General features: G+C 55.3%; 3 protein-coding genes across 7 annotated transcripts; 1 reads left to right on the forward strand and 2 right to left on the reverse strand.

Moving 5' to 3' along the window:
* Positions 1-442: 442 nt before the first annotated feature.
* On the reverse strand, positions 443-2,336 carry MRPS2 (mitochondrial ribosomal protein S2). Of its 2 annotated transcripts, none has more exons than XM_037797260.1 (3): positions 1,590-2,336; positions 1,094-1,219; positions 443-854 (listed from the first exon to the last, which is right to left on the reverse strand). In XM_037797260.1, exons 1-3 carry the CDS (start codon positions 1,699-1,701, stop codon positions 784-786), a joined length of 309 nt encoding a protein of 102 aa, XP_037653188.1. In that variant the 5' UTR covers positions 1,702-2,336; the 3' UTR covers positions 443-783. The 2 variants fall into 2 exon arrangements, with proteins under 2 accessions (XP_037653188.1, XP_037653189.1); XM_037797261.1 differs by having other exon boundaries at positions 443-850; positions 1,590-2,333.
* On the forward strand, positions 1,847-6,740 carry C10H9orf116 (chromosome 10 C9orf116 homolog). Of its 2 annotated transcripts, XM_037797259.1 has the most exons (4): positions 1,847-2,252; positions 2,782-2,938; positions 4,015-4,093; positions 6,320-6,740. In XM_037797259.1, exons 2-4 carry the CDS (start codon positions 2,796-2,798, stop codon positions 6,506-6,508), a joined length of 411 nt encoding a protein of 136 aa, XP_037653187.1. In that variant the 5' UTR covers positions 1,847-2,252; positions 2,782-2,795; the 3' UTR covers positions 6,509-6,740. The 2 variants fall into 2 exon arrangements, with proteins under 2 accessions (XP_037653187.1, XP_037653186.1); XM_037797258.1 differs by lacking the exon at positions 1,847-2,252 and having other exon boundaries at positions 2,680-2,938.
* Positions 6,741-8,999: 2,259 nt separating this feature from the next.
* On the reverse strand, positions 9,000-20,837 carry PPP1R26 (protein phosphatase 1 regulatory subunit 26). Of its 3 annotated transcripts, none has more exons than XM_037797254.1 (3): positions 20,279-20,837; positions 16,494-16,533; positions 9,000-16,384 (listed from the first exon to the last, which is right to left on the reverse strand). In XM_037797254.1, the coding sequence occupies exon 3, from the start codon at positions 16,056-16,058 to the stop codon at positions 12,357-12,359; it is 3,702 nt and encodes a 1,233-aa protein (XP_037653182.1). In that variant the 5' UTR covers positions 16,059-16,384; positions 16,494-16,533; positions 20,279-20,837; the 3' UTR covers positions 9,000-12,356. The 3 variants fall into 3 exon arrangements, with proteins under 3 accessions (XP_037653182.1, XP_037653183.1, XP_037653184.1); XM_037797255.1 differs by lacking the exon at positions 20,279-20,837 and adding an exon at positions 19,505-19,994; XM_037797256.1 differs by lacking the exons at positions 16,494-16,533; positions 20,279-20,837 and adding an exon at positions 20,048-20,063.
* Between the last annotated feature and the right edge of the window lie 2,081 nt (positions 20,838-22,918).

A 22,918-nucleotide genomic window follows, 5' to 3' on the forward strand; every position in this document is an offset into this window, starting at 1 on the left:
ACGGATCTGCTTCTGTCTCTCGGGTGTCCCTGTGCCCCGGGCCCTGTGCTGACCACATGGAGGGTCTTAGGTCCTGCTGCCGAGTCAGGCTCAGTCAGGGAGCCCTTGTCCTTACCTCACAGATGGGGACAGAAGGGCTCAGGGCAGGGCCAGGCGCCTGTCGTTTGACTGACCCATGTGGCTGGGGCCCTCCCGTCTTCCGCCCCTGCCCAGGGCTCAACCCCACCTGCCTTATCCTGTTCTGGCAGAGTCAGTCCAGGAGGTCACTGTGGCCTTCCTGACCGCAGATGGCCAGTACAGAGCAGGTGGCAAGGACGTCCCTCTGGCATCATGGGAACTGTCCACACGATCAGGTAGACAGGTGGGCATCTGGGAGGATGGGGGCACAGGCAGGTGGAGGCCTTGGCACACCACATTTACTCACTTGGAAAGGAGAGGAGCCCTGGCTGCTTTGGGCTGCAGTTTCAGGTGCATCGCCAGAAATTCCTCAGCTGGGACTCGAGACCAGTGGAAGTCCTGGCAAAGAGCACGGACACACGACCTGTCCTGGAGCCTGAGGCTCCCAGGTTCCTCAGGCCCACTGGGGCAATGGGAAACTGGGGAGGGCTCAGGCATCCTGGCTCTCAGCTCTATGCCTCAGTAGACTCCTTAAGGAGTCCAGCCATGTGTTAAGCAACTCTCTCTCACCTATCCCAGGAGGGAAGCACTGTCCTTAGTTCCATTCAGGGATGAGAGGATACTGAGCTTCAGGGAGGAGGCTGAGGAAGGAGCCGAGTTGACAGCTCAGGAATGGGTGGAAGGAGCATCAGGACAGGTATGAGTCGTCACCAAAGCAGGTGGAGTCCTGGGACTTGCTTGGGGGAGAAAGCATGCCATTTGGAGCCAAGAAATGGGGAAAGAGGGTGGAAGCAGCTGTCCCTTTTTTTTCTCTCTGCTCAGACAGGGCATCTTATGTAAACTAAGGAGCATTGGGGACTCTTGGAGGCCAGCAATATCTAACCAAACCAGGCCTTGCCCTTTTCATACTTTAGGCCCTGCCCACCCTCTCAGGGGCCTCCACCCCCGCCCGGTGTGCAGAGGAACCCAGAGTTACCGCTGGTGTCTTCAGGTTCCCTGACAGCCGGGGCCGGGGCGCTTCCAAACGTCCTGCTGATGGGCCGGGACGCCCCTGGGGTCGCCTTCTTGAGGAAACCCAGCCAGAACGACTTGGGACAAGCACCTGTGGAAAGAAGCAGGACTCCTGGCGCACCCCTCCATGCAACTGCTGGGGTCCCCGGCAGTTCTGCCCTGGCGCCACGCGGGTGGAGGCCGCTCATCACTTCTCACTGCCGCCTGCTCTCGAAACGGAAAACGTGGGATGACCCAGCCAGCCCGAATCGTAACCCGCTGTGCGCGCGGCTCTTCTGACGGCCAGATCAGAGCCCTGATCCTCAGGGAGGTGCCCCCGGGGCAGCTGGGCGCGACCAGGGCCGCTCGACCATCCCCTCGGATGCGAAGGCCTGACTTGGACCGGGCCTGGGGAGGCCGAACCCGCCGCCTCGCCCCGGACCCCACCCCTGCCCCGGATCTCTCCCAGACCCCGGGCTCACCCGCACGGAGAAAACTGGGCATCGCGGCCGCGGCTGACGCCATGATGCAGGTGGACGCCATGATGTAGGTGGACGCCATGATGCAGGCGGACGCCGGCGCCGGCGGAGGCATAGCGCATGCGCTAGTCTGGCCTCGGCCGAGCAGCTCCTCTCTCCGCCGCGCGGGGCCGCAGCGCCGCCTGCAGGACGGGAGGTGCCTCTGCGCGCCCTCGCCGCGCGCGGGTTTTTGCTTTAACCAATGGGAACGTCGTCTTCTTACACCGCCGCTCCGAAGGCGTCGCCGGGCCAGTCGGGACACCAGCTGCCCTCCCCCTTCCAGGGCCTGGGCGAGTCGTCCTTGGGACAGTGCACGAAACCCTGACCCCGATTCCTGCCCGCCGCGAAGGGGCTGCGCCGGAAAGGAAGGAGGGGATAGGCCCGGACCGCGGAGAAGGGACAGGGGCCGGGACCGAGGACAGGGGCGCAGGGGCCGGGGAGCGCGCGAGTCCCCCCCGCGTCCTCCCCGCCCCGGTTGGTGCCCAGCTCGCCCTCTAGTTGGCCCGCTCCCCGCCGGGCCCGGGAGCGATGGGGCGCCCCCTCACCTCCCGCCAACCACGGCTCCCTCTCGCTCTCCAAAGTGGCTGCTTCTTCTTGGAGTTTACTTGGCTTAGGAGGACCCCATAGGTTAGTCAAATCTAATGTCTAAATTTAGACTTCGGCTATTGGGGGGCAGGAAGTTGCCTGGTTAAGTCGCCTGCCGAGAGGCCCGGGAGAACTTTAATCCCCGCAATTTGAGGGTGAAGTCCCGGGATCTGGGGTTTCACCTGCCCAGGGCCCCGCATCCTGCGCGCTTTCCGCCAGTTTTTGGAAAACTCTCCGCCCGTGCCGTGCGCCTTTTCGCCGGCGAGGCCCGCGCGGCTTCTTAGTTCCTCCGGGCAATTACAGCAACGAAACCCTATTAAAATCCCGACCAGCCCAGGCCTTGGCTATTTGCAGCGGAAAGTTCTAGGGCTTGTCTTTCAAAGGAAACCCGACAACCCAGCGGAGGGGTGGAGAGGTGGAGGGGGACGGGAGGGAGGTGTGACCCCGCCGGCGTTTCCGCCTTTGAGGTGACCAGGCGTTGCTTAGCAACGGGACGCCACGCGGACGGCGGCGGCCTCTGCTGCGGAGTGCCTGTTTCCTGTCTTTTCTTTCTTCCTACTTGCCCCTCCAGGAGCCAGAGGCAAAATGTCCGAGGAAGACCCCCAGGAATGCGCGGAGCCTGTTGAGCAGAAAGCCAAGCTCCCCCTGGAGAAAACCAGCGACTACTACCGCGTAAGAGAGAACCTGCCTGCCAGGTTCAACAACCCGGGGTGGTTTCGGGGCTACAGGTAAGCAGAGGAGAGCCCCACCTCGGCTTCAGGGAACAAGGGGCCCGAGCTGGCCTCCTATATCACGGGCCCCCTCCCACTGCCCTCCCCGGCCTGTCCTGGCGCTGGGAAAAGCAGCAGAGTGGACGGTGAGGTAGTTTGCACCAGCGGGCTGCGAGAGTGCTGCCTGAACCTTTAGGACATAGGAATGGGTGGGCCTGGTGTCGGTGCAGGGCAGGGCAGTGGGGTGCGGTCGGTGACCTGGTTAGGTTGCCTCTCCTCTCTGGCCTTGCATGCCCCACCTGCGAGTACAGCAACACCTCCCTCATCAAGCCCTTGAGAGAGTCACTCACCTGCTGGCTGTGAAGAGTGCATTTAGGACACCGAGGAAATGATGGTAAACATTTGTCACTGTTAGGCAGCCAGCTGAGTGCCTTATGCCCTTCATCCCATTGTTTACTGCCCCCCACCAACCATCCTACAGAGTGGGGTCTGTTACTACTCTTATCTCCCAGTGGAGACAGCTGGGTTGTAGAAAGGTATCAACTTGCCCAGGATCTCCTGGTTGGATGAGGCAGGGCTGGGATGGGAGCCTGAAGCCCACTGGGTTAAACCGCTCCACTAATGGGCTGCATCAGCATTGCAGACACCAGGCCCGTTTCTCCTTGATCTGCACCTGCTGTAAGCATGGCCTCGGCAAGGCTGGCGGCTCAGCAGCAGAGGAACCCACCAGGTGGGCGGTCTGAAGGCTGAGCCACAGCTCTTGGCCAATCGGTTAACCTACCCAGGAAGTGGCAGCATGTGCCAAGGCCCTGTGGTCCTATCCCCCTGCCGCAGCTGAGGACCAGGCTCTTGCCAGCTGGGAGCTCTTGCAAAAGTGTAGGGGCAGCAGCTGCAGACGTGGTCAGGGAGGCTGAGCCCTCCGGAGGGCCAGCCCTATACGCTGAACCCTCACAGTGGCATTGCCCACCCGGGCATATGGCTCTGGCCTTGGGGTATTTCAAATGAAGCCTGGTCCACCAAATAACCTTAAGGTTGTGGCTTGGGTAGGATCTGAATAACTCAATGGAAAGCCAAGTATTTTTCTCATCTACCAGGACCAAGGAGGCTGCTTCAGTGTACAGGACCAGTAACCAAGCTTACGGGGACAGAGCCCCCACCGTGCATGAGATGCCGGTAGGTGGGGAGCAAGGCTGGACATGGGGGGTGGTGTCGAAGGAGAGGCTAAAAACCTGGCTTTCTCAAAACAGCAGCATGTATGAGAGGGAGGGAGGGAGGTGGGGAGGAACCCAGAACTCCAGAATCACAAAGAAGGGTGGGGGCACTTCAGATCCTTTTGGAACAAGGGTAGAAAGAAATGAGCAAATGGATTTAGTAGTACCATGTTTTACAGGATGAGGAAAGTCCACAGAGACTTGCTGACCACATCCCCCAAGGCTTGTCCTCGCCCTCATTCACACACATGCCCACCCATCTCTGGTAACCGAAGGCAGTAAGTTTTGAGGCAAAAGAAAAAATGAGGAACTACTTTATTTCTGGAATCACTAATTTATTTTATAAGATGAACCTGTGGCCTTCAGAGGAGGCACCGGCTGAAAGCACAGTTGCAGAAGGGCGAGCCCCCTTCATGGACCCCCAGGGCTCCTTGTGACCTCACACAGAAGGAAGCTTCCTTCTGGAAGCTTCTGGATGATCCTGGTAGGTCCGGTGAAGGGCCAGAGACACCAGCCAGGTGTCCCCTGGGTGCCCAGGACACGAGAGCCACCCCTTTTGGAGCCAAGAATGTTGTGTCCCCCCCCCCCAATATTTCCATCTTTTATAGAGAGCTGGATAATTGCTTATTGAATTGCTTTGCAATTCTAATTTCTAGAGTATTTGAGAGTCATTCTCCCAGGTTCAAATGATTCTGAGTGTTCCCTCAAGGTCATTTCTTGGGAAAGACCAATGGATCCACTAACAGATGCAGACGACTTTGTTTTCTGAGAGACTGCTGAGAACACGTTCATTTGTGAACAGTGGGAGTTTTCCGTTCACCAGGTAGCTGTCTGCCAGGGCAGCTGTGACAAACACCACATGCCGATGGGCTTAACAACAGGAATTGACTGACTCGGCTTTGGAGGCCGGAAACCGACTTCGGCGTCTTCTCTTCGCTTGCTGTTTCCCGGAGCCTGTCGTGTTCTGGTGCTGCCTTCCGGGGCCTGGGCGTCCTCCAGCACAGGGCGTCTACCTCATTCTTTGCTTTCTGCTTCTGGCTGCTTCTGGCTGCTTCTGTGTCTGGTTGCCTTTCGTATCGGGCCTTGTTGGGTTAAGGCCCACCCCTATTCCATTTGGCCACACTCTGATTATAATAGCATCTTCCGAGGTCCTGTTTGCAGGAATGGGGGTGACGACCACGCCTTTATCGGGGATGTGATCCGATCCCCAGCACTGGACTATGAGGCAAACTTGGAAGTAGGTTTTTCCTGCTTCTTATCTACCTGCTTTATCTGGAGTCAGTTTTCCAGCTTCTTGACTGAGTGTGGATCCTCGACTCAGCTATCAGTGTTTACTTTACACTTGGGAAAAGAAAATAGAAATGCTTTACGTTAAAAAAAAAGAAAGAAAGAAAAAATGCACCGGAACCATTTTCTTTGCACTTGTTGCCTGCCAAGGAGACAAACCTCAAGTGACCCACTTGGAACGAGACAGTCTAAGGAGCATATAGCACCTGACCAGGGGAAATTATCTGGCAAAGGTTTAGGTCACTTACATCAGAAATCTCAAGGTCACCTGACTGTGCTGTTTTGCTAGAATAATCTTCATTGCTGTGTACTTGTGTAGAAGCATGGCGTTTCTGTGTCCCTCACCTTACCCCTCTTTGTGAGCTCAATGCTTCTCAAACTTGATAGGGCAGCCCCTCCCCAGACCTCTCTGCTGGGGGTAAGGTGGGGGACATCAGAGTTTTATTTTTAAAGCTCTGCTTGTGATTCTAACACAGTCTGGATTAAAAAGCTCAGATATAGCTATCTCTTTTCCACAGAAGAGAAAACTGAAGTTCAGAGTGGTCCCAGGACTTGTGTGAGTAACACAGCTAGGAAAAGCAGAATTGGAGGTCACTCCAGGCCTGACCCCCAAGTTAGTGCTTGGACCACACACCCAGGGGGTGTAAATGTCACACTAGGAGGCTGCATAATTTACAGTTCCAAGAGTGAGAGGCACTATTGGTAATTATGATGGAACAAAACACACGTGTTGGTATGGTCTTGGGCAAACAGGGGCAACTGGCCACCCAGGCTTTCTTGCTTCCCAGGGGTAAAAATGCCATTTTCTTGCAAATCCTTATTTTCCTTCCTCAAATCCCCAAGGATGGATTGCTCAGGAGTATGATCACACATTAGTCTTAGTCTTCCTTTTTTCTTCCAGAAAGTATTTTATCCTACCTCGAGTAAATTTTCCCAACAACTCGCTGCGGGTGGAATGTACCGGAACAGCACCTTCAACACGAGCATGGATAAGAGCGCCGTGTCGGGGCCTGACAACTACATCACCCCCTACGACCGGCTCAACTTCCACCCCAGTTACAACGTCAATAAGCCGTCCATCTGCAACTGAGGGAGGCGGGGGCTCCTCCGAGGGTCCTCCTGGCCCTGATGCTGAAGAATCTGCCCCATTGTAAAGGTACAGACCTCCCTGTTTTCCCTGAAAGTATTTTCCCTCTCTGGAACAGAGAAATATGCAAAGGGAGCCATAATTTCCTGCTTTCTCTATGTTATATCTAAGATGTATTTGGAAGAGACTAATTGCTTGACTCTCAATTAAAAGCATTGCCATGCATTGAATTCCAGGACTCGTCTGGCATTTGTAATCTAGCAGCAGGCAAGCTGGGATCCAGTCTTGGCCTGAATGCTGGGAAAGCACAGATCCCCCTCTGGCATCTTCATTTGCAAGCCATTTTTGTACACATGACAAATGATGGAGCCTGTGATGTGTTGTAAATCACCCTGGCTGAAATCCATGCAAGGCCACGAGGGAGGGTGGGAAACCCTGCCCTGGGCTGGACAAGGGCAGCAGCCTCCGCCACTGCCACCGCTGGACAGGGAGAGTGACAGGGTCAGGAGGGCTCCAGGCTAGAGCAGGCAGGGAGAGAAGTGGACAGGTGAGATCCCGAGTAAGAAAACTCCAGCCACAAAAGGGGCTGGGGGCAAAAGAGATGAAGCCAGGTTGTTGAATGTTGTTCATTGTTGAAGAGGGTAAGGCATACATAGGGTCCTCTACTTGGTGTTTATTTTTAAATTTCAGTAACATTAAAAAAAAATAGGCAGGGAACAACTTGCATTTCCCTAAGACAGGGGTAATTACATTAATAAGTGGATTTTTATAGATCTGTAGTCCTAGGTCAATGTTTGCTATGAGTTAAGAGGGTCCTCAGTAAGAAAAGAAACTTCTGTGACGGGATATGTCTTTCAGATGTAGATTTTTTTTTCCCTTCCTTTATGAGAGCAACAAATGCTTGTTACAGGAAATCTGGAAAATAACAGAAGAAATCATTCTGGAAAACCATTGAAAAGATATCATTTAGAAAGATTTTTATCCCAAGAGATTGTACTCATTTATGAATTTGGGAAGAAATTAAACACCATGGCTGGTTATTTCTTCATTTCAAGCTTTTTATTATTAATAGACAAAAGTAAACATTTTGGCAACATTCTTAATGTCCAATATGGAACAGAAATTGTTTCCAGAGAAAATCAATATATTTAATTTAAAAAGATACAGAACTGAACCTGAAGCCAAGATTTATGTAATGTCCTTCTCGTAGCTAGAAAAATCAATAGAGACTTCAGGCATCAAACAGAAAATTATTTTTTACAACCCTTCATTAAAATTACCAAAAGGCAAATAACCCTTCTGTGTTTAGCTTCTGCTGAATAAAAAAAAAGGAAAGAATGTCCTATTAACTACACTGAAAAGAAAAATTCCTCCTCGATAGCTGTTTGTGAAAAGCAGGTTAGCAACTTCAGGGGAAGATAAAGTCATCAGCCAAAGTGATGCCCCCCTAACCCAGAATTGTGGGGTGACTGCAGAGCTGCAACTAAGACAGCTTTGTCCAAGCCAAGAGAACATCTGAGAGAACCACTGGGGAAATGCGACAAAATCCCCGTTCTAACCTGAAGGCAACATCAAGACTCAGACTGGGAATGTCAGTGGAGCTGACACCACAAACACAACAGCCACTGAAACAGATGCCCAGCTCACCCGCGGGCTGCGCGGAGTTAATTCTGACATCATTATCAGGCACCGAAATGCTTTCAATGATCATCCAACAACATGCTCTAACAGTTGCTAATGAGTTAATATAAACTTAGACTCGACATTTATTCTAAATAGAGACAATAAGCTTTTGGAACCATGACAAATAGAAATACCTTTCAGGTAACATACACATCCCTCTTCCTGAAAATTCAGTAGTTGTGTCCAGCCCAGGCTCTCAGTGTCCGTGGCCTGCCACCTACTGGGGTGCCAGTGGGCGCTGCGGCCCTCTCCACCTGCCCACTGCTGCCAATCTGCAAAGGGCTCTGACATCCCCACACCTGACCTCAAAACCTGAGCCTCAGGTCTTCAAGGGGAAGCTAGGCTCCCGAGGGGCGCCGTGCCCAAGGCTGCACCTGGCAGGCTCCAGGCTCGCACCTGCCTTTGGATGTCCTGGGAGGTGCAGGGTCCTTAGCATCTGACCCCACAGCTGGGCTGTAACCGCCCATTTGTTCAAGTCAGGCAGGAATTGCAATGATTACACATTTCAAGAACTTCATCTTTTTTTAAACGTATTTCCAAATTGAAATCTTTAAGTGTTGAGGCAAGAAAACTTTAGATCCAATTATCTGTGAAAAGAATGTATTGTGTTTGTGATTATAACATACAAAATGGATAGTTGAAAAAGGAAAAGAAAATGACATTGAATCAGCCTTTGGACCTTTGTACTCTATTTCTTCAAAATCTTCACCCAGAACAAGCCAGAAGAGGCATTTTAAACATTTAGGGAGACAAGACCAGTTTTAGTTGATTACTGAAAAGGAAAGGGAACAGAAATTTTTGAAAACTTCTCTGCATTTCTTGACTAGGTCTTTTTTTTTTTTTTTTTGCCTTTTTTTCACTCTGAAATTAAAAATTGAAAAATAAAGTTTCATCACTTTACTAATCACTTAACTTAGCTCCTGGATTGGTTTGCAGCCAGTGGCCTCTTACTCTAAATGTATATTTTCATTTACATTTGTATATGTTCTTCGGTCACTTTTTAATTACAGTCAATGAGAATAAATGATTTCAAATACAAAGTGAAATAGCTCGAAAGCGGGAAACAATCTCTTATGCCCAGCACACAGAATACCAGCGGCCTCAGCAATTCTGCAGATCGTGCCAAGCTTCTCGCCCCAGGGCAGCCACACTGGGTGGGAGCCTGGGCACGAGCTGCAGGCAGGGACCGTGGTCTGGCCATGGTCTCCCCCTCAACAGATGTGGGGGAGGGAGAGACCACGGAGGCAATGCCTTTTGTGTTTTCACGTGAGTAGGAAGGTGCTTGTATTTAAATTTGTTGCCTGATTTTCAAATACAAGTGCCGTATCTCTCAGGTTGGGAAAGCCTGATGTCTGATGATACCAATTCAGAGCAACAGAGAACACATGGTAGACTCCACAGCACAGAGCTCTTCCTTTTGTGACGATGTCGGTGTGAAGCTCCAACACGAACCACCAAGGGCTTCTCTCCCTTCCCCTGGGCCTTTGGAAATGCACCTGCTCTTTTCCACAGACACCCAACCCCAGGCAAGGACAAAGTGCCCCGGAGCATGGGGGCACCTCCTAAGTCAGACCTCTCCCCGTCTTTGCAGGAGACAACGGAGCCCCTGGCTCCCACTCTCTCGCACTTGGCAATGACGAGCAGTGTGACCAGCCTCTGGGTCTTTCTAATTGCAGATTTTCAGGAAGCTTGTCATTGTAATACCCATCTGCCTGAGACCCCAGCGGGCAAGGACCAGCAGCTCCCAGGAGAGTGGCTGCAAGGCACGGCCCGGTCGCAGCTGCCCCACTGCAGTCCCCTCCCCGCACAGGGCACCCTCCCACCTTGGGCCCTCCCCGGAACAAACAAGGTGGTGGTGCCCCAACTCCTTGGCACCAGCCAGAGTCAGCCGAGGAGCGGAAGCTAAAGTTTGCCAGGTTGCAAGCGACACGGACGTGGCGATGCACACAACTCCAGGGAAGTGAGGACTGTGCCTCCTGGATCCCAAAGGTACCAGATTCTTGCAAAGCAGGAAGAGAGGCGGTTCAGGGGAGATTTCTATTAGCAAGAGAAGAAAGGTAGGAGGGAGTCCCCAAGGCACCTGTCACCCCCAGTGCTCCATGGAAAGGAACCCCAAAGGGCACTCAGCAGAGGCCTCAATCATGAGGGTCCAAGCCCCTCCCTGCAAGCACCCAGACACCCCAACAGGGAGCCCCAACTGCCAACAAAACCACCTCTTCTACGGAAACTGGAATTGGACCAAAATGCTCCATGAGGCAGATATAAGTCTCAAGTCTTTCCTTTAGTGAGGGGCACGTGTCACCTTGAGCCAATTACCAGCTTCTCCTGGTAAAGCGTGAACGCCCTGCACCTGTGGGCACTGGGCACTTGCTAGCAGGACCCAGTGTTTTACAGCGACTCCTCCCTCCACGGCGGGAAGGGTGTCACGTCCAGGGGCAGCCCTGCACGGCGGAACCACAGGGAATGGGGAGCTCAGTGGCAGCAAGAGGAGGGAGGTGGGAAGGGCTCCTGGGGCTGGGGAAGAGGCTGGAGATGTGGCCGTCCCCAAGGCAGGGCCCTGCAGGTCCAAGGCGACAATTCGGTTCTTCGGTCCATGCTCGGGGCGGACCCTGGAGGGGACACACTGCATAAATGGGTTGATGAGCAGTGCTTGGTTTATTAGTATTTAAACCACGGTTCTTACACACAAAACAAGTCAAGTTTTGTTTTTCAGTGTAAAGGCACTCTTTTAAAAATTAAATAAAATTTAAAGCATGGATAACACTCGTGGAGTTGTTTTCCCTGGAAGTGCTTACATGGATGAAAGTGTGGCAAGGAAAGTCAAACACACATCAGGCAGGCCCTGGACAGCCACATTTGCCAGCACCCATTCGTCAAAACTTTGGACTGAGCAAAATGGGAGTCCTCCAGGGAAGGGCAGCTGGAACCCTGGGGTGAGCAAAGGACAGAAAGAAAACCTTGTTCCAGGTCCCTCCTAGCTAAACCATGACACGAACTGTAAAACTCAGGCCACCGATGAACGCTGGCCAGTCACCAACTGAACGTGACCCGCCCGCGCCTAGCCCTGCATGACATGAGCTGCCCCTTCTTCCTTTAGAGCCACGGCAGGCGGCAAGGCTCAGTTTAGACACCGACTGCCTGAAAGAAGCACCAGAAGACCAGAGGCTTCGGCCGAGTTGCAGTGCAGGACACAGTCCATCAAATGCCTCCCTGGGAGGCAGGCCGTCGGCCACCGTCACGTTTGCTTTGCTGCTGGGGCTCATCCCTGACTGGGCTCCCGTTCCTGGTGAGAATGGGGGAGTCTTGACCCAAGTGCTGGGCTCCAGACATCACCAGGGCTTAGGACAAATACTCCTAAGCAGTTCTAATGGCACCTAGTCATTTGCACAAATCGAGACAAGGGAATGCAAAATGCACACATGGTCTGTTGTCCTTTGGGACTGTAATTAAAAATGAAGAACAGCAGCTCCCCTGTACAAAGACATTTATTCAGGTTTTGTAATCACCTAGTACTGGAACCAGAGGAGACACTGAACAACACAGGTTTTGGAAGGACGAACTGAACAGGAATCTGGTGCCACCGCTGGGAGGCTCGGACCCGGGGCTGGCACGCCATGGCCAGTTGTTGGCTCACTGGCCCTTGTGCTTTGAGACGTTTTTCCCTTTGGGGGCTGTGACTGCAGCTTTCAGAGGGTGCATTCTGGCCTCTTGGGACCAGTGCTGTCCTGCCAGCTCCCGACACCTTTGGGGTAGTATTGCAATCGCTGCCTTTCTTGGGCTGTGCTGCAGGTGCAAGAGGACATGTTCGCTGGCGAGCAGCCAAGAAGGACCAGCTGGTCTCAGAGCGTCTTTACAGCTGGCTGTGACTGTAAGAGCCAAGTGTTTCTAATCTAAGACTTGCACTGGGGACCACAGAAAACTGCAGTTAAGAATGCCCTACAAAATCGAACGGCTATATTTTCCAAAAATATTTTTTACAGCACTTTAAATAATTTACAAAAAGCTACAAAAAAAAATCATATTTACCAGGACACCTCTGTTAAATAAAAACACGGTTTCATGACAGTGTGTGGGCGCACGAGACCGCCCTCTCAGTCGCCTCGGTCACGCTGACAGATGCTCACAGTGCACGGCTTTCCGCAAGTGCGGCGGAAGCCAGGACGTGGGCTCACAGCGTGAGGACCCTGCCTGTGACGACCGCGCCGCCGCCTTCCTCCACGGAGGTGTCGCTGAACTCACTGGCGTCGCTGCCCAGGGCCTCCTGGTCTTCCTCGCCCCTGTTGGGGACCCTGCGCCCGTGTCGCAGGTCAAGCAGGTTTTCCTCTGCGGCCGAGTTCCGCCTGCTGTGGAAACCGAGCCCGGCCTGGGTCTGCCTGTCTGCCCAACTCCCACCTTCCTTCTTCATGAGCAAGTGTGAGCCTCCGAACACGGGGCTGGGGCCCGTTGGGGTCTCTCGGAAGGTGGAGAAGGATGGCCCCTGCAGAGGGAGGCTCAGCGGGGAGCTGAAGAGACCAGCTTGCTTGCCCCCCCAGGGAAAGCTCTTCCCAAAATGGAACAGCTGGGTGGAGAGCAGCGGAGAAAACCCTGCAAAGGGCAGGCTTTTCTTGGGGTCCATCACCAGGCTGGGTGAGCCCCTGGCCTGCCCATCAGCCCCCTTCTCCCTCTCGCTCCCGAGGCCCCCTTTCCAGGCTGGGTGTCTCCCTTCTGTGTTTAGCGCCCACGTGCTCGGCAGCCGGCTCTGTTGGGCAAAATCGGTCCAGGGGACAGCCGGGTCTACCTGGGGCTGGCCGCTGAGGAGAGGGTGGCCCGCCCCCTCTGCTCCTGGGCTCTGAGTCAGGAGGCTCGGGCTCCGGCAGCTGGCCTGGAAGGGCCTGGTGCTTTCCGCCTCGGCCACAGCTTTGGAGCAGCTCGGCAGCAGACCAAAAGCCTTCTCCGCAGCAGTGGGCTCAAGTCCTCTGGGGCCCTGGTTCCTGTTATCATAATCATTTTTCCTGCTTGCGGGTGACCCTTTGGCAGACATGGTCCCACTGGTGCCCCTGGGCGGTGCTGGGTCGCACTTGGCCAAAGCGGTGGGGAGGCTGGCATGCTCGGCGCGGGTGGCAACCTTCCCGCCCTGGCTGAAGACGCTGGCTGCACTCTGTGACCCGGCTCTCTCCGGGCCCCTCAGCCCCTCACCTGCAGGCTGCGGGGCTGCCCGGCGCCTCTGGCTCCGCGTGCACACACCTGGCTGGGCGCCCAGTACCGGGGTCAGCTCTTTTCTGCCTAGCAGCTCAGGCCTCGGCGGGAGCCCTGACCCTAGGGTGGTGGGGCCTCCTCCTTGGATTTCTGAGCTGTTCATGGACTCCTTGGCCTTCTCAGCTAAAAACTTCCTAATCTCCAGCTCAATGCTGTCATCGCTGTCCACTGAGCTACTGTCATCAGACAGGGAGATGGGGCTGGAAGCTGGACTCTGATTTTCCATTTTGGGGGAGAACCAGTTCCCTTCTGCGGCTTTTTTCCTTAACCGGAAAGCCAGGGGCACCTGCTCGTTCCCGGCAGCATCTGGCTTCCTCCTCTCAGCTCCACTGGTGAGGAAGTTCAAAGGTTTTCTCACATTTTCCCTGCTGTCTTTTTTGGATTTTGAGAGGCAGCTTTTCAACAAATGTGGGCTCTTATCTTTCCAGTCTTTCTGGAAGCCCCCTAGTTTATCTAAAAACTGGGTCTCAGTGGTGCTGAACCTAACCCTCTTCTTGCCCCCAGCTCTGGGCTCCTTCCACCTCTTCTTGAGCTTCCGCTTGGAGCTCAGCAAGTCCTTGATGGCCGTGTCAAGGTCTTCATCACTGTCCAGCGAACTGCTCTTGTCATCTGAGCTCTCTTTCTCATCCACGACCCTCACCTCGTCCACCTTGCCGTGGCCTTGGGACACACCGCCTCTGGTGTCCGGGACAGCGTGCTCGTCCATGAGCCGGACCGCCTGGCCCCTGGCCCTGCCCTCCCTGCTCTGGCCCGGAGCGTCCCACCCGCCCTGGCCGGGCAGCACCTTCCCCTGCCAGAGGTCAGCATGCTGCACACTCTCACACGCCGCCTCTTTCGTTTTCTTCGGTGTTGACGGTCTCACAGCCTGGCCCCCGCCTCTGTGTTTCCTTTTGCAGCTCAGTGATGAGTCCGGTGTTGTGCTGACAGGGGCCTTGGGGCCGCCGGCCTGGTGGTTGGGTCTGGGAGACGATGGCGGGCTCTCTCTGGACTGCGGGCGGCTGTCAGTGCTGGCCTTCAGCGCCAGAAACGTCCGGATTTCCTGCTCTATGCTGTCGTCGCTGTCCACGGAGCTGCTGTCCCCGTCAGGGTGGGAAGGCACCTCTGGGGCACACGGGAGCATGCCTGTGGACAGGGGCCTGTCTCCGCCCGCCCCAGGGGCTGGCAGGATGGTCTTGGAGATGTCCAGGATGGCTTCTGCACACATCAGCTCGGTGGACGTGTCCACCCGGCATGAGGACCGTTCCGCAGACTCGCTCTTGGCAGCTGCATTTACGGGAGGTGTGGGGACCGTGGTATCCTTCTGTGGCCTGGGGGCACGGTCGGAATGGAGGCCGCCAGGGTCTGGGCCCATGGCCTTGGTGGGGATCTGCTTCCTCCTGGTCGGTGCTTTCCGGTGGGGCTCAGGCAAGGCACTTCTCATGGAGCTGCTTGTGCTGAGCGAGGCAGGGCTGGGTCCCCGGTCCTCACAGGGCTGGGCTCTGTGTGGCAGCTCCCCGCCTGCCTCCTTCCTTGTCTTCTCCAGCTGGTACAGCTGGATAGCCTCCTCGATGCCGTCGTCACTGCTCGAGTCGGACGCCTCGGGGCCCAGGGCTGTGCTCTGGGCCCACGGTCCCCTCCGCCCACCACCCACACTCTTACTAACGCCTGCTTTGGCCTGTGCTGCTTCCAGAGTTTGGCAGGCGGTGGGGGGTTCAAGGGCCACTGGTTTTGAGGTGCCGGAGTTCTCCAGCTCACTGGTGACCTTGGACTTGGGGCCTCTGGGCTGTGCACTGGCCCTGGTGACCCTGGGAGGTTTTCGGAAGACAAACTCCTTACATGCACTCAGCAGTTCCTGGCGATGCACCTTGGCGGATGGTTCCCTGTTGGCTTTGCATGCTGGTTTTGCAGGCGTTTCACTCGGGTCTGGATTTCTGTCTAGGGAAACCTCGCATTTTTGGCTTTCGTGTTGTTTTTTCTTGTTTAGAAACTGTTCTATCTCTGCCTGTATGCTCCGCTCGAAGGAGTCCTCACTGCTCACGCTCACCGGGGAAGCGGAGCCACGCCTGTCACCGGCACCCGTGTGGCCCCCGGGGACCCCTCCCGAGGCGGCGCCAGCACCAGGCGCTGCAGGGCCCGGGGAGGGTGTGGCACTGCCGGGCGGGGATTCTGCTCTGCACCTGCTGCCCCCCTCTGCGGCCCCGGAAGGCTGGGCCCCTCCGGGCAGGGGCTGCGCAGCACTGCTCTTTGCCTTCAGATACTCCTGGATGGCTTCCTCGATGTCCCGGTCCACGGAGTCATCACTGTCCGAATCCAGCACCAAGGGGCCGAAGTCCGCAGCTTCCTCCTCCTCCGTGGGGTCGACACCAGCAGCAAAAGCGCAGGCGGCGAACGGGGGCCGCTCGCTCAGCACAGTGGGGTGGGCGGCCAGCCGGGCGTCGCGGCAGCGCTCCGCCCTCGGGCTTCTCTGCGCAGCGCACCCATCGCTCATCCCCCAGGCAGCCTCGTCGCCCCGCAGCTTGCCGAGGATCATCTGAACCTGGGCGCTCACCGCCGCGTTTGCCGCGCCCTCACCAGGCAGCCTAAAGTCTCCAGACGGGCCAAACGCCTCCCATGTGGACTGGAGAGCAACCACTGGAGGAGCCTTCATGAGGAACATTCTAGCAGGCGGGGATGGGCACGCGGGGAAGTGGGTCTGTGTCTCTGCCCGTGTCACATCCTGGGCGGGAAGGAGAGCACACCGGCGTCAGGCGTTTGGGAAGCCAGCCAGGGCCGCTCTCGCTGCTCTCGTCGCCTGTGGCCCCGGAGACACCGCGCAGACACAGGGGCCCAGAGCTGTCGCAGGAGGAGCATGTGCAGCCCAGGCCGCTGTGAACAGTCAGGAAGAAGATGCTTGCGGACCACCCAGCACCAGGCCCACACAACACGCACACACAGGCAGCGTCTCCCGGGAACTTCCTGTCGTTCTCTGGGCTTTCGTTTTCTCTGGAAAAGGAGAATATTTACCTCAAAAGGCTAGCAAGAGGTGCCAATGAAATAAAATCTGCAAAACTGTTTGCAGGTTAAAAAGGACTATTACGAATCCAGCGTTTACCAAGTTCACAGGTCGGTTCATCCTTGTCAGGGCCAAGTTCCTAGAATAAAAGGTGATACGATGTGAGCAATTCAAACATTGTTTTCCCAAACACCTTTGAGAGTCAATCTTAGAAGAGCATCTTAATTTTAAAATGTCTAGCATATCTCTGCCAGATGGTCTCTTGGGGCCATGTTTTAGGTAACTGGCATGGATCGTTCCCCAAACGTGGCCAGGTGCCCTCTTTCAATCTGTGCAGGCCACACTGTGGTTTCTGTGCTGCAGACCCAAAGTGGCTGCCCCCGCATAACCGCTGGGGGGTCTTGGAAACACCTGGAAGACCTGCTTGCAGGGGGCAGCCAGGGGAGATAACACAGGCTGCAAATACCACAGCCTATTAGGAAAAGACAAGCAGCATTATGCAACTGTTAATTCCTAACACACTCCTCCCAACAGCAACATCACCACCTGAGAGCAAGGCCATCCAAGTCCAAGAGGAGACCACTGGCCGCAGCCTTTACAGCTGCAGAGAATTTCAACTCCACCCAGGAACAGCACAAGGCAAGGCTGTCGTCCCCCAGAACCGCAGCAGGTGGACTGGAGCTGGTCTATCGATTTGCTTTACTTCCAGTGCAGATCCTTTTCCACCAGGAGCTTTCTCAATTGGAACAGAAGTTTCCTTCCTCCAATGAGTACATAATCTGGTACTTACAAACCACAGGGCTTTCCAAGAAAGCATGATCTGGTCACCTAAACCCAGACAGATTTTCACAGTGGATCCAATAAATGAACCAGACGGCATGACAAATTCAGAAGTCAGTCATCTGCTCTCACAGACACATGCCCAGAAAGCAAAACTGAGAGGTGAGAATTTGTGGCAATTACAAGCCCAGGTTTGGTGTGATCATCAGCTGATGTTCTCAAGGCACTTCAGGGATTGGCTCATCACCACCCTCAGGCTCCAGTGCATCCTTTCCCCACTTTTTTTTTTTTTTTTTTTTTTAAGATTTCTGACTGCCAGAATTAATGAGAATCGGAGACATCTAACTCAGAGGCTTAAGCACCCCGAAGCCATGTGAGGCCATCTCGGAGAAGGCAAGACTGTAAAGAGTGACACAGGGTACCTGGACATCTTCCCAGCCTGGAGAGATTCAAAACCAACATTAAGCTTACTTTAAAAATTAATAAAAATTTTTGGAAAGAAATATCACTCATTGAAGAGCTCAAAATTAAACTTTGGAGGAACTGACTGTGAGACCAAATACATTTAATCACAACTAATTTACAATTGTCCTGGACAGTAGCTCTGACACTGCCGTGATGGGGAGTGGGGGAATTTGTGACAGTATCTGCTGGTTCTCAAATTCTGGCAGCCCACAATTTCCCCCATGAAGTCACCTTCTCAGAAGATTCCCCCAGATGTCGGGAAAGGACCAAAAATGGGGCGGGCTAGACCTGCCTTGGTAAAATTACAGAACTTACAGAATGTGTTCACATGGGTCTGGGGATCAGCCGTGAGGAGTCTCTAAGTGAGAACGTTAACCTCTTTATGTCTTTTTTTTTTTTTTTTTTTTTTAATCTTCATTTTATTGAGATATATTCATATAGCATGCAGTCATACAAAACAAATCGTACTTTCGATTGTTCACAGTACCATTACATAGTTGTACATTCATCACCCAAATCAATCCCTGACACCTTCATTAGCACACACACAAGAATAACAAGAATAATAATTAGAGTGAAAAAGAGCAATTGAAGTAAAAAAGAACACTGGGTACCTTTGTCTGTTTGTTTCCTTCCCCTATTTTTCTACTCATCCATCCATAAACTAGACAAAGTGGAGTGTGGTCCTTATGGCTTTCCCAATCCCCTTGTCACCCCTCATAAGCTACATTTTTATACAACTGTCTTCGAGATTCATGGGTTCTGGGTTGTAGTTTGATAGTTTCAGGTATCCACCACCAGCTACCCCAATTCTTTAGAACCTAAAAAGGGTTGTCTAAAGTGTGCGTAAGAGTGCCCACCAGAGTGACCTCTCAGCTCCTTTTGGATTCTCTCTGCCACTGAAGCTTATTTCATTTCCTTTCACATCCCCGAGAACGTTAACCTTTTAAGTGGCCATACTACTGTAGAGAGCAGACCCCAGGGCAGTCTCAAGGGACCCCAGTGATTTTTACTCCAGGTAGCAGTGCCGGGGGAGGGGCTCTTCCAGAGGAAAACCACGCTGCTCTCCTCTAACTGTGCTCACCAAACTTTTAAATGTTTGTAGGCAGAGCTCATACTTCTAGTGAGCAGTGTTCTGAATTGTTAAATTAACCTGGTTCAAGAATAAGCTAAAAAAGCGCGACAACTTGCAGCTTTGACACAATCAACTACCTGAGATGAATCCCTTTGGAAACCTCTCCTAAACCTTACTTGGAGACAAGGGTGAGGCAAAGCCAGCGGCTCAGGCTTGGTCAGACTGCTGCCCTGCACCCCGAGCACCCCTGGACCAGATCTCCAGTGTATCTGTGGGGACACCCAGCACCTAAACCCCAAAGATGCATGGGGCCAGCTTGGAGGAGGTGAAGAATGTAAAGAGTGGTGGAGGGCACCCCGACATCTTCCCAGCCTAAAGAGATTAAAAACCAACCTTAAGTTTCATCTTAACAATCAAATGCCCCCTAAATACATTTCTCAGCTCACCAAAAAAGCACTTTGGCAGGCAGCCTTACCTCCTGGAAGAAGCTTTCTCTCAGGGCTAGGGAAGGGAGGGTGGGCATGCAAAGGAGAAAGGGGGCCTGGCTCTCTCCTGCCACCCTGGGGTGGGCTCCCACTAGAATTCCGCTCAGCTGCCCCGGAGCCCAGATATTACAACATGGCAACAACACTTCCACCACACAAAACCGTGGTAGTATTTCCTGTGACTGTGGTCCTAGGGGTGAGGTGACACCCTCAGGCTCGACATGCCCTGACCAACTGTTCACCTGGGCCGCAGGCTGCTCCCTGCCCCGGGGCGCCTCTCGCCCAGCTGCCTGGGGGGCACCCACCTCCCTGCGGGGAGCCCCGCATAGCCCCCAGCGCTTCCTCTGCCAGGACGGGAGGGACTCCTCCACCTGGAGCCACAACCCGCCCTCTCTCGGCCAGGTGAGTGCGAACGCCTCCCGCGAGGAAGAGGCCCGGCCTCGGCCTCCACGCGCGTCTACACCCCGGGTTCTTTCTCTGGGATCCGTGGACTTATGATTGAGGCTGGGGAGTGCCGTGAGCGCAACTGCACCCGGGCGCGGGGCGCGCACGGCATTTCCGCGGGAGGGCCAGGGCCCGGGGCCCTTCTCCAGGGCAGCGCGCGCCCCGGGCCAGGCCGGAAGCTCTGCCCGGCGGGCCCTCACCTGCGCCTCACCTGGGCCCGGCCTGGCCCCGCGGCCCCCGCCGGCTTTCGAGGAACGCGGGGCGCGCGCGGGGGCGAGGACCGGCGCGGCCGTGACCCCCGCCCAGGCCGGGTCACAGCCCCCGCCGCCCGAGCCAGGCCACCCCGCCCGCCGCGGCGCCCCCTCCCGGGGAGCCCCCACCCCCGCCGGCCCGCGGCTGCTCACCTCGGCCTCCGGCCCGCCCCGCCCCGCGTCCCAGGGGAGGAGGCGGCGGCGGCCTCGGGGCTGCCGGCCGGGGCGGGGCGGGGCCGCGAGGTGGGCGCGGGGGGACGCGCCGGCCCGGCTCCCGCCCCCCAAACCCTCGGCCCCGGGCGCGCGGTGGGAGGTGCCGGGAGGGGCGGGGCCGGCGCGGGGGGCGGGGCGACCCCCCCGGCCGGCCCCCTCCCTGCTACCTACCGGGCGGCGGCGGCGGCGGCCGCGCTCCGGAAGCCGTGCCCGGTGGCTGGGCATCATGGGAATGGCATGGCCGAGTTCCGGGGGAGGCGCGCGGCCCGGCCGGACCCCCGCCCGGCGAGAGCGCGCCCACCTGCCGGCCGCCCGCCCGCACCCCGGAGCCTGCGGACGGGGCGGGGCGCCCGGAACGCCCTGGGGGCGGGGCGGGGGCGACGGCAGCGGCGCGCCCCACCCCCACCCCAGCCCCCAGCCCGCGCTCCGGGCGGGGACCCTCCCGACCTGGTCCCCGTCCTGGCCCCGGGGCCTGAGCCAAGCCCCGACCTGACCCCGCGAGTGCAGAGGCGGCCGGCTCAGCCGTGAGGGCCGGGGGGGCCTAGGGAAGTGCGGCGGAGGCTGTCAGAGGCCCCCAGGCCGCGCGGGTCCGCGGGGCGCCTGGCACGGCGGCGATACCTCTTCCCCCATCCCGGGGGACCCCAGGCTCGGGGGTGCCCCCCCACGCCCACCTCCCGCAGGGCCTCCCTCCGCCTCTTGGCTTTGGTTTTGCAGAATGCGTCCAGGCGCCCCCGGGGACCTCTGCCCAGGGCCGCACACTCCTTTGCTCACTTGAGCGCCCCGCCCCCTCCCCGCCCCAGTGCAGAGGTAGGGAGCCGAGCTGAGAACGGAGAAATCGCTTCCCAAGGTCATTCTGCAGGGAACAGGGCAGGCTGGATTCAAGGCCCCGGTGTGTCATTTTCAGGGCCTGGGTGCCCCAAGGGCGCATCTCGTCAGTCATCCTCGAAATTCCCCTGAGCACCTGCTGATGTGTGCGGGCCCCTGGGCCTAGCCCCCATTTTGCTGGGGACCGGGGTGGCTGGCTCCTTGCATACACCTACAGCCTGGTTCTAACCGGAAGGAGACAAATTCTGGGGAGAGGAGTCCTGCCCTGGTTGTAAGGTCTGCTGGGGGAGCCCCAGGTGGGCTGTCTTCTAGGAACCCAGGACTGGGAGCGGGGTCCTACATCATCTCTGCCATTCACTGACGAGTGACCTTGAAGTCTACAGTCCACGGATAACGCCCAAGAACCCCATGCCCCAGGTGCCGCTCAGGGAGCTGAAACCAGCCAGACCCCCTCCTCGCTCACTGGGGTTGTCTGCTCTCTTGGAAGGGGCAGAGTGCAAGCAAGACACAAAACTGTCCCTGTCAATCCCTTGGTCCCCAATCCAGACATGTCTGGGGGGTCAACTGGGGGTTCATTTCCTCTCTAGAAAGTACCAGAGATTTGATAAGATCATGAAAACCAAGATGCTTTCCTACAGGGGAAATTTGGGGCCAGCCAGATGAGTGTCAGGATCCCCTGATACTATTTTAATGCTTGAATTGATACTTTAATACACTTTTCCCACTAGAAGAGTAATACCCACTCATTGCAGAAAGTTTGGGGAAAATGGGCCTAGTTAATAACCTGATCACCCAGATATATGGACTATTAATATTTTGGCATGTTTCTCCACTGTTTTTAAAACAATGCCGTGGTGACCGTGTTTTGACAGTGTGGTTTTGGATCCCGCCTGAGTATTCCCTTAGGATAAATTCCTAGAAGAGAGAATGCTAGCCAAAGGCTGTGTTGCTTCTTGCCAAAATGCCCTCCAGAAACGCCAGATTAATTTGCTGTCCACTCACTGGGAGAATAGGAATGCCGGTTTGCCCACACTCTTGCCAGCCCTGAATTGTGTTATGTCATTTTGTCTTTGGCAATCCGATAGGTAAAACCACCCTTTTCATCACTTTAATTTTAATTTCTGGTGATGTTGGACATCTTTTCATTTATTATTGGGCATTTAGGAAATTGTCTATTTGTGCTGTTTTTTCTACTGATTTTAAGAGCGTCTTTTATTAAGGATTTTAGCCCATCTCCACCATATACTAATGTATACTGAATTAATTTTACCACTGTCATTTTTTCATTCAGTTTTGGATTTATGTCTTTTGTTTTGGTTGCTATGCAGAAGTTTTAAATTTTTATGTAGCCAAATCTCTTGGATTTGTGGCTGTGGCTTAAGACTTAGAATGGCTTTTATGACTTCAAAATTGGCATTTGCCTATGTAATGCCTACATTTCAAAATCAGGCAACAATTTCAGACTGAAGGGCATGACTTAGGCTTTCTGTGGGACTCAGACACTGCCAGGGTAGAGGGTAATAAACCATTTTTCGAAAGGAGAGCGCTTTCTTCTGTCCTTTTTGAAGCCACCGGCCTTCAGATACTAATTTTTTCCAACTCTGAGGGGGCATTGCCTCCTACACCCTGTGAGGCCTTAGCGGCGGAGCGAGAAGCATCTGTTTCTGTGGGTTCTCCCATCGTGAGAGGTGCAGACTGCTCTCTGAGCAGGTCGGGGCCTCTAGCGTCAGCCCACTAGGGAGGTCACCTTCCTACTGTTCTTGCAAAAGTCTTGTCAGCCCCTGGGGAGGTGGGGGGGTGTCCCTGTGGTCCTCTGTGGGGGGAGGGAACCCCTGGCCTCTCTCCACTCCTCCCAGGGCTGATGCTTCCAACACAGCCGCCAGTGGCTCCGCTGTTTTCCGGAGAGCAGGGGTGAGCGGTGGGCAGGGGGCAGGAGTGATGGCCGGGCACCCCACCGGGCCACCTCTGTAAGGAGAGCTGAGAATG

Source organism: Choloepus didactylus, chromosome 10, assembly GCF_015220235.1.
Source record: "Choloepus didactylus isolate mChoDid1 chromosome 10, mChoDid1.pri, whole genome shotgun sequence".
NCBI classification, from domain to species: Eukaryota; Metazoa; Chordata; class Mammalia; order Pilosa; family Megalonychidae; genus Choloepus; species Choloepus didactylus.

What these genes read in the sequence shown, in the direction of transcription:
- MRPS2 (XM_037797260.1), bottom strand. Translation starts at nt 1,701, where the DNA reads ATGCCTCCGCCGGCGCCGGCGTCCGCCTGCATCATGGCGTCCACCTAC. An exon ending in GCCCAGTTTTCTCCGTGCGG is followed by an intron (nt 1,220 to 1,589) that starts GTGAGCCCGGGG and finishes TTCTTTCCACAG; the next exon opens with GTGCTTGTCCCAAGTCGTTC. An exon ending in GGAACCTGAAGACACCAGCG is followed by an intron (nt 855 to 1,093) that starts GTAACTCTGGGT and finishes TTCTCCCCCAAG; the next exon opens with CAAGTCCCAGGACTCCACCT.
- PPP1R26 (XM_037797254.1), bottom strand. Translation starts at nt 16,058, where the DNA reads ATGTTCCTCATGAAGGCTCCTCCAGTGGTTGCTCTCCAGTCCACATGG.
- C10H9orf116 (XM_037797259.1), top strand. Translation starts at nt 2,796, where the DNA reads ATGTCCGAGGAAGACCCCCAGGAATGCGCGGAGCCTGTTGAGCAGAAA. An exon ending in GGGTGGTTTCGGGGCTACAG is followed by an intron (nt 2,939 to 4,014) that starts GTAAGCAGAGGA and finishes CTCATCTACCAG; the next exon opens with GACCAAGGAGGCTGCTTCAG. An exon ending in CCACCGTGCATGAGATGCCG is followed by an intron (nt 4,094 to 6,319) that starts GTAGGTGGGGAG and finishes TTTTTCTTCCAG; the next exon opens with AAAGTATTTTATCCTACCTC.